This window comes from Plecotus auritus, assembly GCF_963455305.1.
Source record: "Plecotus auritus genome assembly, chromosome: X".
In the NCBI taxonomy this organism is placed as follows: Eukaryota; Metazoa; Chordata; class Mammalia; order Chiroptera; family Vespertilionidae; genus Plecotus; species Plecotus auritus.
In genome coordinates, this window is record NC_137784.1 from 134,000,061 (window position 1) to 134,015,671 (window position 15,611).

The 15,611-nt window shown below is 46.9% G+C and overlaps 1 protein-coding gene across 1 annotated transcript; it reads right to left on the reverse strand.

Annotated features, from left to right (window-relative positions):
* Positions 1–548: 548 nt before the first annotated feature.
* On the reverse strand, positions 549–6,002 carry LOC308239237 (zinc finger X-linked protein ZXDB-like). Its single transcript, XM_080651943.1, has one exon. It carries the CDS (start codon positions 5,984–5,986, stop codon positions 3,377–3,379), a length of 2,610 nt encoding a protein of 869 aa, XP_080508069.1. The 5' UTR covers positions 5,987–6,002; the 3' UTR covers positions 549–3,376.
* Positions 6,003–15,611: the final 9,609 nt, after the last annotated feature.

Consider the following 15,611-nt stretch of genomic DNA (forward strand, 5'->3'; position numbering starts at 1 on the left):
TGTTAATGAATGACTTGCTTTTTATATGTAGTTGTGATCTGTCAAAGTGCTTATGTAATCTGCTCTCTAAATCCCCAACACACACTTCACTTTTTAAAAAAATTGATAAGCAAATCTTTTAAAAACCATAAATACATAAATTTAATCTCAGCCTTGTATTTCAATTATCCCCTATTTTGAGTGAGCTGTATCTAAATTAGGTTTTATTATCAAATCATCAAGTGGAAATGTTTGATACCAATAATTACTAAGGGATTATGAATATTCCCAAACATGGAGTTAATCAATGCTTTATCTGGAATCAAGAAATAGTAAAAAATACCGCTATACCAAAGCTTTCTCTTATTTTTCCTGGATGGGAATGGAAAGCATTTAATCCACAGAGAAAAATGATCCTCATATTCTATCATTTACATCTACTTCTCAGGGCTTTCCCTATAATGAGACAATAGTAAAAATGTCAGGGTGAATGTACTTTAACTCATGAGGAACATGTCCAACAGAGTCCCCTGGACACAAACCTTCCTGCAAAAGCATGTTTTCAATTAACAACGTTTTAATAAATCAAGGACTGAAGAGGCACAATAGGCAAATGAGATAATGAACATTAAATCATGTCCCATTCTTTTAAAAGGGAAAATGTATGCCAACACCAACAAAAATGTAACCATTAATTTGTAGTCACATGTCTGACTACATTTCATGCCATTTTCATCATCATGATGGGAAAATGGTATTAAAAGAGAAATATTTTGAACAAACTGAAATCATGTGAACCCACAAACAGTTACAAGGTTATCTTCAAGAAAAGTAAAATTTGTCCTTTGAAAATTCCACAGAACAAAAGTATATTTTCTGATAGTGTTTAATGGGAGGAAATAGGAATGAAGTAAGGAAACAAAGTGAACAGATTTTAAAATATTTTATGGTTATATATCTTAACAGATGCCTATGACCTGAATGCTCACCTCAGGCTTCCGCATTCCTATCTGCAAGAAAAGAAGAAGCATATAGTTAAGAGAACTTAATAACAACACATTTTTTAAATGGTCTTAAAAATATTTCCAAAGTGCTGAGGGAGAACTTTTAAATGAGTAGAAACAATCAAACTCTGACCATTTGTTTGAATTACAAATTTATGTATACTTTTCCTTTTTCACAAGATGAGTATAACCAATTTAAAAATTAGAAAGACAGTACAGATACATTTCAAAGTGGCAAATTTTAAAGTGCACTGCCAAACTGCTATGATAAGTACTATACACAAACATCTACATGCAAACAGTACTGGGTTAGAATGTTTCAAAGCAACTAATAGTGTTTGTTAGCAGAACTACACGGTAAAAAAAGTTAGAAAAGTAAAAGAAATACATCTCTCACTAAAATCTTACATAAAATGTCCCTATTATTTGATTCATATATAAACGCAATGGCATCTAAATCCAGAAAATGATTTTAGTACACAGACTTGTCGTAAATTTTGTGACCAAAAAAAATGGGCCATGATAATAAAGGCTGAGAGATGGTGAATATGAAAAAAAATCTAATTAAATTTTTAAAAAAGAGATCATGGCGCCCGGCCAGTGTGGGTCAGTGGTTGAGCATCAACCTATGAACCAGGAGGTCAAGGTTCCAATTCCCAGTCAGGGCACATGCCCTGGTTGCGGGCTCAATCCCCAGTGTGGGGTGTGCAGGAGGCAGCTGATCGATGATTCCTCTCATCATTGATGTTTCTATCTCTCTCTCCCTCTCCCTTCCTCTCTGAAATCAATAAAAATACATTTTTTTAAAAAGAGATGATGTCAAGGACTGGTGTGCATGCGCTGGAGAATAGGTTGTAGAGGGAGCAGAGCTGGCAGAAGGTAACAGACATAAATTTAGGTGCAACAGAATGAGTGGATTATAAACAAAAGTGATCATGAAACTCAGAAGAGTAGAATGGGGGGGCTATATATATATATATATACACACATATATATATACACACACATATGTATATACATATACTATATATATATACATATACTATATATATGTTACTGAGAAATAATTCAATTGTAATGTAAGTTAGGTAGATTTTAATATGAATTATTGTGAGATCTTGGCCACAACTATCTCATAAAATTGTGCGAATCAAATATAACTTTTCTGAAAATGCTATATAAGCTATAAAATGCTATACTCACATAAGACAGTCACTATTTACTCAAAAAGCAAACAAAACCTCATTCCAACTCTGGGAGAAGGCACACAATGAGCTCTCTGGAGAGAGAGGGGAGAGAATCTCACTCCGGTCCATTCCCAGCTTTTCTCAGAACTACAGGCTTTATAGTCACTTTATGGGCTGCCTTTGAATACAGAGCAAAGACACTATAATTTGGTCTAAGGGTCATGTGGACAATGTCATACAAGAATTGTGGGGACAAAAAAATCCTTCTTAATCTGTGGGGGAAAAAAAGATTTCCTTCCCTGCTCCTTAAGCTTCATGTAACTTTATTGAGTGTATAAGTGTGATATTAAATTATGCCAATTTATCCTCTTTGAGGAAGGAAGGAGAGGGGCCGGAAATGTGATAAAGATTCACTAAAACATGCCAAAACACAGAACGTTTTCCCTCCCAACACTAAGTGCTGGGGTAGACAAAGAAGGCCAAGATGCACCATGTATATGCACACTGCAATGACAATTTACAGTTAGGGAACTGAGGTTTAGTGAGACTAAAGAACTTACTTAAGGCCACTTATTCAACAACACAAGTCAATTTGTTCTGGGACTGAGTTATAGCAAAGCCCTGGCACATTCCACAACAACACAATCTTACAGAAAAAAAAAAAGAGGCTGTAAATTTAAACAGAGAAGAAGAACCAGCCTGTATTTTTATCTTTTTATCTTCCTATGTTCAAGCTCTACCACTAAGTTTCAGAAATACTTTGGCATTGTGTAAAATTTCCATTACTTTTAACGTTTAACAGCAGTGCCACAATTTCTGATCATTAACTCTCAATGCATTTTTCATCACGTTAGAGCACATGCAATAGTTAATCATTGTAAAACGTCCTAAGCTTTTCAAAAAAAGAGCACGATATCATGAAAATACAGAGCTCAGAGGACCTCAGAAGCAATCTATTCAAACCACCTCATTGTATAAATAAGGACATTAAGGCTCAGATAGGTTAAGTGACTTGCTCAGGGTCACTCAACTCAACAGTTCCAGATTCAAGATCAGAATTGAAACCTGCCAACGTGTAGCCGGGGACCACGTTCTTTTTCAAACCCAAGGGAAAGGACCGCAGTTACACAATGAGTCCAGAACATCCTTAACGTTGAGTGTAACGAATACACGTAAGCCACGTGGCGAGGAATGAAGGGCGTGGGCTCATACCAAAAAGGAGCTGCCAGTCACTGTGATGAGATCTGTCTCTTTCGGACAGCCGTGGCTTCCTGCCGGATGGGAGAATGCAAACTGGGTGTCCTCCTCCTCCTGCGCGAAGAAGTCCGAGTCGGGGTGGACGGCCCAGTCCGCCTTGGTGGGCGTCAGCAGTTCGGAGACGCTGTTCTCGCAGAGGGTGCTGGAAGGAGTCAGCGCGTCGGTGTCCACGGTCAGCTTGCTGCTGGGGGTCAGGGCCTGGGGCTCCTGGCTGGAGGTTTTCAGGGCCAAAGAGCCCAGAGACCCCAAGGGCCCCGCGCCCGGGCCGGACACGTCGTCCATGTCCAAGGGGCTCTGCTGAAACCCGGTGGCCGTCGTCCCAAAGAAGAGAGAGGTATCCAGGCTCTGAGGAAGGTCGGTGGTGGCCATCAAGGCCCGAGGGTCCACGGGCTGCCCCAAGGAGGCGTTGCTGTTAGCGCCGGCGGGGAGGCTCCCGGCCAGCGTGGAGCTCACGGAGGCCACGTCGATGGTCAAGATGCCCGAGTTGACCAGGGCCGTGTCCAGCACCGCGGCGGACCCGTGCTGGCCGCCGCCGCCGCCGCCGCCACCGCCGCCGCCCCCGCCACCGCCACCGCCACCGCCGGGCCCCTCCGAGAAGAGGGACAGCAGCTCGGCGTCGCTGAGGTCGCTCTGGCCCTGGCTGGTGAGCTCGCTGCTGGGCGTCAGGGCATTGGCGGCCTCCAGCTGGGCCAGGAGGTCCTGGCCCAGGTTGTGCCTCTTGGCCATGTGGGTCTTCATGCTGTGCTTGGAGGTGAAGAGCTTGTTGCAGGTGGAGACGGGGCAGCGGCTCTTCCAGGTGTCCACGTCCTGCAGGTGCTTCTTGGAGTGGATGTAGAGGCTGCTGCGCGCGGAGAAGCGGGCGGAGCAGCCTTCCACGGGGCACACGAAGGGCTTGGTGCCCAGGTGGGTGATGCTGTGGCCCTTGAGGTGCTCGGCCCGGGTGAAGGACTTGCCGCAGCCCTGCACGGGGCACAGGAACCGGCGGTCGTCGTCGTGCTTCCTCTTGTGCCTGAGCAGCTTGGACATGCTGGTGAAGTTCCAGCCGCAGCCGTCAAAGTCGCACAGGAAGGGCCTCTCGCCCGTGTGGCTGCGCAGGTGGATCTTGAGGCGGCAGGCCTTGTCGTACTGCTTGCTGCAGCCCGGGAAGGAGCAGGAGAAGAGCTCCTGCTCGCGGAAGTGGGCGCGGTTGTGGGAGAAGAGGGCGCTGACGGTGATGAAGGTCTTCTTGCAGCCCGAGAAGGCGCACTGGTAGGGCCTCTCGGGCTCGAAGTGGCTGCGCTGGTGGGCGCTGAGCTTGGCCTGCGTGGGGAAGCTGTCCTCGCACACCTCGCACTTGAAGGAGTTCTCCTGCTCGTGGCCCTTCATGTGCGCCTTGAGGTTGTACACGGTGGTGAAGCTCTTGCCGCAGCCCTGGGCCGGGCAGCCGAAGGGCCGCAGCTTGTCGTGCGACTGCAGGTGCCGCTTGAGCTTGTAGGACGTGGTGAAGGTCCAGCCGCAGCCGCCCAGCGGGCACTTGAAGGGCCGCTGGCCCTGGCTGCTGCTGTGCGTCAGCAGGTGCACCTTCAGCTGGTGCTTCTTGGCGAAGGTCTGGCCGCACTGCGCCTCGGGGCACAGGTAGAGCAGCAGGCCCGCGGCGGCGGCTGGGCCCAGCGGTGGCGGCGGCGGCGCGCGGGGGCTCGGGGCGGCCGGGGCCAGGGCCAGGGCCTCGGCCTCCGCCTCCTCCTCGGGCGCGGGCGCGGGCGCGGGCTCCGCGGGCTCGGCAGGCTCGGCCAGCAGCAGGTCGGGCGGCCTCTCGGGGCAGTCGCCGGGCTGCGCGGCGTGCGGGGCCCCGGCCTGGGGGGCGATCGGGCCCGCGGGCTGCGGCGCGGGCTGCGGCGCGGGCGCGACCCCCGGCTCCCAGGCGGGCGGCGGCGGGGGTGGCGGCGGCGGCGGGGGCGGCGGCGGCGGGGGCGCGGCGAGGGTCAGGACGCCGTTCTCGAAGCGCAGCAGCAGGTTCTGGCTGTGGAGGGTCACGGTGCCCGCGAAGGCCGCGGCGGGGCCCAGGCCCGGCCCGGGGAGCGGGGCGGCCAGCGGGGCCGGGGCCGGGGCCGGGGCGGGGAGCGCGGCCGGGAGCGCCGACAGGCAGCGGGGCCCCGGTGCGGGGCGGCCCGGGGGGTTCGCGCCGCCCTCGCCCCCCCGGAGCCCGGGGCCCGGCCCGGCCTCCTCCCTCCACACGGGCCCCGCGGCCTGGCCGGCGCCCGCGGGCCCCACGTCGCCGCCCACCGGGTCCAGCAGCACCAGGAAGAAGTCGTCGCCGCCGCCGCCGCCGCCGCTCGCCGGCTCGGGCCTGGGCGCCAGAGGGCTGGGGCCTGGGCCCCGCGAGGCCGCGCGGGCCTCCTGGCGCCGCCGCCCGCGCCCGCGCCCGCCATCTTGGGGGCCCCGCAGCAGCAGGAGGCGGCGCGCGGGGGCCTGGCCGGCCCGCGGGTCGAGGGCGCCGTGGACGCGGCCGCCGCCCGCGGGGCTGCCGGCGCCGCCGCCCTGTGGCGCCCCGCGGGCCGGGAGCAGCCCCGGGATTTCCATGGCGGCGTCCGCAGGCTCCGCTGGCGCCGGCGCCGGGAGGAGGTGCGACCCCGCCCCCTGCCGCGGGCCCGAACACGCTCCTGGAGGAAAAGTGCAATGCGCAGAAACCCGCCCTATCAGATATTAAAACGTGGTGAGCGCCACGGCGATTTAAATACCGTGGTCCCGGGTCCGGGAACAGACTGGAAAGCCCCGCGGCAGAGCCTGCTGCGCACCGCCCCCCGCCCCCCCCCCCCCACCCACACACAGTTCACATCAGCGGGGAATGCAGCCGGCTCCCAGGTGAAGGGCAGTGACAGCTCCCGTGTGGATGTGGCCGCAATGCCCAGAGCTCTGTGTGCTAACTGCAGCCCGAGTGCCCCTCACTGTGTAAACCACCACAAGCACCCACCCTCCCGGGGCTCAGCCTGGGGCTGAGTGCTTCTCACGTGTGAACACTCATTGGCTGGCTGGCTGGCTGGCTGGCTGGCTGGCTGGCTGGCACCGTATTCCTCAGAGGACACAGTGTGTGTCAGCCTTCATCTACCACAGTGCTGGCAAGTCTCCTGAAAGGGATGTCTTTTTTGTTTGTTTGCTTTCTGGACAACTTCCATATCCAGAACTGTCCTGACCAGGAAAATTTGGCACCCAATATCTATTTTAAAATAAATATTTAATGATATCATAGAGGAGGGGAGGAGAGAAAGAGAGAAACATCCATGATGAGAGAGAATCATTGATTGGCTGCCTCCTTCCTGCACGCCCCACACTGGGGGAGAGAGCCCACATCAGGGTATGTGCCCTGACCTGGAATCAAACCGTGACCTCCTTATTCATGGGTCGATGCTCAACTACTGAGCCACACTGGCCCGGCAGAGGTTCATAATTCGGATGGTTACTTTGGTCCGAAGAAAACCTTTTGCTTGGCAAATAGTTAATTAATTTAACATCAGTTACTTCATATATGCCGATGCAAGGTCCCTGCTTCAAAGCCCAATGGATTCATATAGTCACTGGTTTTTGTCAGTATTTCCCAAACTCTCCAGACCCAAGCCGAGGAGAGCTTTTTAGTTCCCTCCCCCTGGCTTCCTTTTCCTCAGCCTATCAGACACATGAACTTACCTTTCCAAGAAGAAGCACTTCCACAAACGTCTACTCTGAGCTGCCTTACATCTATGAAGTGGGATCTTGAAGTATGAGGAAGTATTGGGAAACTGAAGAACTGTGGACTACGGGCTGGGGTGGCTCAGAGGTTGAGGCTGGACCTATGAACCAGGAGGTCAAGGTTCAATTCCCAGTCAGGGCACATGCCAGCGTTGTAGGCTCCATCCCCAGTAGGGGGCGTGCAGGAGGCAACCGATCAATGATTTTCTCTCATTGATGTTTCAGTGTGTCTCCCTCTCCCTTCCTCTCTGAAATCAATAAAACTATATTTAAAAAAAAAATGAACTGTGGCCCTAGCTGGTTTGGCTCAGTAGATAGAGCATCGGCCTGGGGACTGAAGGGTCCCGGGTTCGATTCCGGTCAAAGGCACATGCCGGTGTTGTGGGCTCAATCCCCAGTAAAGGGCTTGCAGGAGGCAGCCAATCAATGATTCTCTCTCATCGTTGATATTTCAATCTCTCTCACTTCTCTGAAATTAATAAAAATATATTTAAAAAAAAACTCTGGACAAGGATTGGGTGGAATATTTTGGTAATGGAGCAGTCCAACCCAGTTAGCATACTTACTCACCAAGTGGTATTTGCAATAACTGCTCATCACTTTTTCATTTCCCAGCCACAGGTCCCTAAGACAGAGTGTTCCTTAAATGTCAGATTTCTGACACATAATTGTGCCCCCAAGTGGTTCACATCAGAATCAGATAGGCTCCTGGGCCATTAAACTGAGAAGCCAGACCTTGCTTGAGAGACACATTACTAACAGTAAAGAAAAAGGTACATTTTGTAGCATATGAAGAAATAGTTGGAATATATGACCCAAAATGAAAAAAAAAAAGCAATGGCACATTAAAATAAAGATAATATATGGTGCCAGGTGGGTACTGGAAATATCAGGGGGAAAACTTTGTAAAGTATATGATTGTCTAACCCAGGGTTGGGCAAACTTTTTGACTCGAGGGCCACAATGGGTTCTTAAACTGGACCGGAGGACCGGAACAAAAGCATGGATGGAGTGTTTGTGTGAACTAATATAAATTCAAAGTAAACATCATTACATAAAAGGGTACAGTCTTTTTATTTTTTATTTCAATAGTTTTATTCATTTCAAACATTTTAACAAGAAGAATGTAAACACTAATTATTATAATTTGAAACTTCAAAAAATGGAGGAATCATAGCACAATAACATACCTTATATTGAAGATGTCAAAGGCAAAATAAAATTGCCTAACAAAGGAAAGGTACAAAAACCTTTCAAATTAAACTTAAATATAATAAAATAATTTAAAACTAAAACAGAAACTAAGTGGGAGGAGAAACCAAGATGGCGGCATAGGTAAGCACCTAAACTGCTGCCTCGCACAAAAATTTCAAAACTACAACTAAAAGACAGAACGGACACCATCCAGAACCACAGGAAAGCTGGCTGAGTGAAAACTCTACAACTAGAAGGAAAGAGAAAAGCTCACAGAGAATTGGAGGGACGGCAAAGGGTCTTTGTGCATGCAGAGAGGAAGGGCGGCTGAGAGCCTGGCTGACTCTCCCTGGCAGAAGGGGGAAGGAAGCTCCCGACCGCACTGAACCCCAGTTCTGACTGCACTGAACCCCATTCCCGGGCGAAACCCTGGGGACCCACGCTCTTAAGGGGGGAATCGGGACTCTTGGGCGGAGACTCGGGAGCCAGGGAAGGCAGAGGTCTGAGGGCGCGCGCGTGCCAGTGCGCACAAAGGCTGCGGAGGTTGCCACAGGCTTTCCCTAGTGGAAGGGAGTCAGAAGCTCCTGACTGCACTGAGCCCCAGTTCTGACTGCACTGAACCCCAGTTCCAGGTGAGCCCCTGGGGACCCACGCTCTTGTGGGGGGATTCTGGACTCTCGGGCGGAGACTCGGGAGCCAGGGAAGGCAGAGGTCTGAAGGCGAGCGCGTGCGCGCAAGGGCAAGGCTGACGGGAAGCGAAGACTGTCTGCTCCGCCCTGAGACTCCACCCCATCCAAGCTGAGCACAGAGGCTATTGCAATTTGGCAAGTCTAATCCTATAAGGCTGTCTCCAGCACCGAACTTCTCCCAGCATAGACACAGCTGATCCTTACAGCCAACTGGACTGGAGGTCAATTCCTCCCAGTGATACCAACAACAATCAAGACTTAATTACATCAAGGCTGTACACACAGTCCACAAAGGGGTGCACCAAGAGTGTCCACCTCAGGTTAACTGGGGAGGCCGACCCACTGGGCCATATAGGAAACCTAGCACACAAATCTACCCTACCAACTCAGGGAAGCAGTGAAAATGCGGCATCAGAGAAACAGATCACAAACGAAAGAAATGGAGGAAAACAAACGACTGGATATAGAATTCAAAACCATGATTATAAGGCTTTTCAAGAACATCCTAGAAAAGGCCGATAAATATAACGAGACCCTCGAAGATATGAAAAAGGACCAACTAGAAATTAAACATACACTGACTGAAATAAAAAATATTATACAGAGACCCAAAAACAGACTAGAGGAACACAAGAATCAAGTCAAAGAATTGAAATACAAAGAAGCAAAAAACACTCAACTGAAAAAGCAAAAAGAAAAAAAAAATCCAAAAAGTTGAAGATAGTGTAAGAACACTCTGGAACAACTTCAAGCGTACCAACATCAGAATTATGGGGGTGCCAGAAGAAGAGAGAGAGCAAGATACTGAAAACCTATTGGAAGAAATAATGACAGAAAACTTCCCCCACCTGGTGAAAGAAATAGACTTACAAGTCCAGGAAGCCCACAGAACCCCAAACAAAAGGAATCCAAAGAGGACCACACCAAGACACATCATAATTAAAATGCCAAGAGCAAAAGACAAAGAGAGAATATTAAAAGCAGCAAGAGAAAAACAGTTAATTACCTACAAGGGAGCACCCATACGACTGTCAGCTGATTTCTCAACAGAAACTATGCAGGCCAGAAGGGAGTGGCAAGAAATTTTCAATGTGATGAATAGCAAGAACCTACAACCAAGATTACTCTACCCAGCAAAGCTGTCATTCAGAATTGAAGGGCAGATAAAGAGCTTCACAGATAAGAAAAAGCTAAAGGAGTTCATCACCACCAAACCAGTATTATATGAAATGCTGAAAGGTATTCTTAAAGAAGAGGAAGAAGAAAAAAGTAAAGATAAAAATTATGAACAACAAATACATATCTATCAACAAGTGAACCTAAAAATCAAGTGAATTAAAAACCTGAGGAACAGAATAATCTGGTGAATATAAGAGAATCAGGAGCATAGAAAGGGAGTGGACTGATAATTCTCAGGGGGAAAGGGGTGTGGGGGGTTCAGGAAGAGACTGGACAAAAATCATACACCTATGGATGAGGACAGTGGGGGGGAGGTAAGGGCAGAAGGTGGGGTGAGAACTGGGTGGAGGGGAGCTATTGGGGGAAAAAGGAGAAACAATTGTAATAATCTGAATAAAGATTTATTTAAAAAAACTAAAACAAATAGAAAAGAACAAAATGTGTAAACAGTAAATTAAACATTTTCTTTTTTTTTCTTTTTTAATGTATTTTATTGATTTTTTACAGAGAGGAAGGAAGAAGGATAGATAGTCAGAAACATCGATGAGAGAGAAACATCGATCAGCTGCCTCTTGCACACCTCCTACTGGGGATGTGCCCGCAACCAAGTTACATGCCCTTGACTGGAATCGAACCCGGGACCTTTCAGTCCGCAGGCTGACGCTCTATCCACTGAGCCAAACCAGTTTTGGCAAACATTTTCTTTAGTGCAACTTCCAAATTATGCCCGGGACGTAGATGTAGATGGCAATGCAGACTGGGTTGAAAGGTTTTTGGTCTTTAAAACATCAGCTTCAGTGGGAACAGTGTTGTTGGTCTCCTTTTTAGCTAATGCTCTGATCCTGTGCTCTCCAGGGGCGTGTCTCCCTACATCACCACGATAACGTGTCTACGCATTCCCAGGGTGATGTCGGGGGACGCGTCCGCAGGCATTACAAGGAGCCTCTGGAAGATTGAGGGGTTGTTCCTTCTACTGAATGGGTGGATATAAATCCGCCCACTCAGAAGAAGGAGCTGCGGCCCTGTTTCCCCACGTTGCCATGTTAACACTGCTGCTGGTGGAGGAGCGGAGGGGAGAGCAAGAGAACCCTCCGCTCTTTCGGCTCCACGGGCCGGATAGAACAGCCGAACGGGCCGGATCCGGCCTGCGGGCCGTAGTTTGCCCATGGCTGGTCTAACCACTACACTGTACATCTGAAATTAATACAAAATAATATTGAATGTAATTGAAAATAAAATAAAAAATAGCAAAACAAATAGAAAAAATAAGTCTTCAAGATTTTGACTTATTCACTTTTAAGAAAAGTGAATTGGCTAATAAATTGTCAAAGAACTTTTAGGCCTTAATGCACTGTTTTCAAAGATCTTTCATTCCAAACATGTTTTTCTATTTCTTAAATTTAACAAAAATCCATATGTATGCACTCCTGCAGCCCTTACTACAATCAAAATAGTGACCATAACCATCACCTTCAAAGGTGTCTTTGTGCCCTAGCCAGTTTCGCTCAGTGGATAGAGCATTGGCCTGTGGACTTAAGGGTCCTGGGTTCGATTCTGGTCATGACTGGGTTGCGGGCTTGATCCCCAACACAGGGTGTACAGGAGGCAGTCAATCAATGATTCTCTCTCATCATTGATGTTTGTATCTCTCTCTCCCTCTCTGAAATCAATAAAATTATATATTTTTAAAAAGTTTCTTTGTTGCTGAAACCGGTTTGGCTCAGTGGATAGAGCGTCGGCCTGCAGACTGAGGGGTCCCAGGTTCGATTCCGGTCAAGGGCATGTACCTTGGTTGCGGGCACATCCCCAGTAGGAGGTGTGCAGGAGGCAGCTGATCAATGTTTCTCTCTCATCGATGTTTCTAGCTCTCTATCCCTCTCCCTTCCTCTCTGTAAAATATCAATAAAATATATTTTTTATTTATTTATTTTTTTTATTTATTTTTTTTTTTGTTGTTTGTTTATAAATTTTTATTGATTGATTGATTTTTATTTTTATTTTTTTTTTTTTGTTTTTTTTTTTGTTTTTTTTTTTATTTTTTTAAATCTTTATTCAGATTATTACAATTATTTCTCCTTTTTCCCCCCATAGCTCCCCTCCACCCCTTTCCCACCCCACCTTCTGCCCTTACCTCCCCCGCACTGTCCTCATCCATAGGTGTATGATTTTTGTCCATTCTCTTCATGAACCCCCCATACCCCTTTCCCCCTGAGAATTATCAGTCCACTCCCTTTCTATGCCCCTGATTCTATTATATTCACCAGATTATTCTGCTCCTCAGGTTTTTAATTCACTTGATTTTTAGGTTCGCTTGTTGATAGATATGTATTTGTTGTTCATAATTTTTCTCTTTACTTTTTTCTTCTTCCTCTTCTTTAAGAATACCTTTCAGCATTTCATATAATACTGGTTTGGTGGTGATGAACTCCTTCAGCTTTTTCTTATCTGTGAAGCTCTTTATCTGCCCTTCAATTCTGAATGATAGCTTTGCTGGGTAGAGTAATCTTGGTTGTAGGTTCTTGCTATTCATCACATTGAAAATTTCTTGCCACTCCCGTCTGGCCTGCATAGTTTCTGTTGAGAAGTCAGCTGACAGTCGTATGGGTGCTCCCTTGTAGGTAATTAACTGTTTTTCTCTTGCTGCTTTTAATATTCTCTCTTTGTCTTTTGCTCTTGGCATTTTAATTATGATGTGTCTTGGTGTGGTCCTCTTTGGATTCCTTTTGTTTGGGGTTCTGTGGGCTTCCTGGACTTGTAAGTCTATTTCTTTCACCAGGTGGGGGAAGTTTTCGGTCATTATTTCTTCAAATAGGTTTTCAGTATCTTGCTCTCTCTCTTCTGGCACCCCCATAATTCTGATGTTGGTACGCTTGAAGTTGTCCCAGAGTCTTCTTACATTATCTTCAATTTTTTGGATTTTTTTTTTTGCTTTTTGCTTTTTTGGTTGAGTGTTTTTTGCTTCTTTGTATTTCAATTCTTTGACTTGATTCTTGCGTTCCTCTATTCTGTTTCTGGGTCTCTGTATAATATTTTTTTATTTCAGTCAGTGTATGTTTAATTTCTAGTTGGTCCTTTTTCATATCTTCGAGGGTCTCGTTATATTTATCGGCCTTTTCTAGGATATTCTTAAAAAGTCTTATAACCGTGGTTTTGAATTCTATATCCAGTCGTTTGTTTTCCTCCATTTCTTTCGTTTGTGATCTGATTCTTTGACCCCGCATTTTCACTGATTCCCTGAGTTGGTAAGGTAGATATTTGTGCTAGGTTTCCAATATGGCCCAGTGGGTCTGCTTCCCCAGTTAACCTGAGGTGGACACTCTTGGTGCACCCCTTTGTGGACTGTGTGTACAGCCTTGTTGTAATTAAGTCTTTATTGTTGTTAGTATCACTGGGAAGAATTGACCTCCGGGTCAGTTGGCTGTAAGGATCAGCTGTGTCTATGCTGGGAGAAGTTCGGTGCTGGAGACAGCCCTATAGGATTAGACTTGCCAAATTGCAATAGCCTCTGTGCTCAGCTTGGATGGGGTGGAGCCTCAGTCTTGGCTTCCTGTCAGCCCCGCCCCTGCGCGCACGTGCGCTTTCAGTCCTCCGCCTTCCCCAGCTCGAGTCTCCGCCTGAGAGTCCAGACTCCCCCCACAAGAGCGTGGGTCCCCAGGGGCTCGCCTGGAACCGGGGTTCACTGCAGTCAGAACTGGGGCACAGTGCCGTCAGGAGCCTCTGACTCCCCTCCACCAGGGAAAGCCCGCGGCAACCTCCGCAGCCTTTGAGCGCACTGGCCCGCGTGCGCCTTCAGACTTCTGCCTTTCCCAGCTCGAGTCTCCACCCGAGAGTCCAGACTCCCCCCTAAGAGCGTGGGTCCCCAGGGGTTCGCCCGGAACTGGGGTTCAGTGCAGTCAGAACTGGGGTTCAGTGCGGTCGGAGGCTTCCTTCCCCCTTCCGCCAGAGGAAGTCAGCCAGGCTCTCAGCCGCCCTTCCTCTCTGCGCGCACAAAGCCCCTTTGCCGTACCTCCAATTCTCTGTGAGCTTTTCTCCTTCCTTCTAGTTGTAGAATTTTCACTCAGCCAGCTTTCCTGTGGTTCTGGATGGTGTCCGTTCTGTCTTTTAGTTGTAGTTGTGAAATTGTTGTGCGAGGCAGCAGTTTAAGTGTTTACCTATGCCGCCATCTTGGTTTCTCTCTGATTGATTTTTTCAATAAAATATATTTTTTAAAAAAAGTTTCTTTGTTTTCCTATGTATTGCTTTCCTCTCGACCCATCCCAACCCCTATCCGTAGGCAACACTAATTTGCTTTCTCTCACTATAGATTAATTTGCATTTGGCTGAATCTTATTCAAATGGAAACATACACTATATTCTATTTTTTGTCCTTTCTTTTAAATCCTCACCCGAGGAGTGAGGATATTTTTCCCATTCATTTTTAGAGAGAGTGGAAGGGACAGGGGAGGAGGGAGAGAGAGACAGAGAGAGAGAGAAACATATATGCATCTATGTGAGAGACCCATCAATTGGTTGTCTCCCACACACACCCGAACCCCAGAGGTGGGGATAGAACCTGCAATCCAGAAACCAGCTCCTGACTGGGAATTGAACCCGAGACTCTCTAACCACTGAGTCATACTGGCCAGGGCTTTTTTTTCTTTTTTTTTAAGCACAGCATAATTATTTTGAGAATTACTCATCCTGTTATTTTAAGCAATAATTCATTTATTTCTGTTGTTCTGTATTTCATTGTATGGTTATTAGGGTTGTTTTTAGTTTTTGATTATTACAAATAAAGCTGCTATGAATATTCATGTACAAGTCTTTGTGTGGACCTATGCTTTCATTTCTCTTAGATTAAAAACTTAAGAACAGTGGTATGGTGTGTTAACATTTTAAGAAACTGACAAAGTGTTTCCAAATATTCATAACCACATATACTCTGATCGCATACTTATGGAGCCTTGATATGGTCAATATTTTTATTTTGAGCCATTCTAATGTGTGTGTTGTGGTCTATCATTTTAATTTTAATTAACATGTCATTAATTACTTATAATATTGAGCATCATTTCAAGGGTTTAATTGCCATTATTTTATTTGGTGAAGTTTCTGTTAAAATATTTGTTCATTATACTTGTGTTGTTTACATGTAATTGATTTTCAAAAGTTCTTTACATATTTGAATTACAGGACTATTAGTGGTTATATTTTGTATATATTTTCTCATTATTTGTCTTATATTTAATTTTCCTAAAGTATATTTTTATTTTCTTAATTTATTTATTTAAAAATTTTTATTTTATATTATTGATTTCAGAGAGGAAGGGAGAGGGAGAGAGAGATAGAAACATCAATGATGAGAGAGAATCATTGATGGCCTGCCTCCTGCAAGCACCCTACTGGGGATGGAGCCCGCAACCCAGGCATGTGCCCTTGAC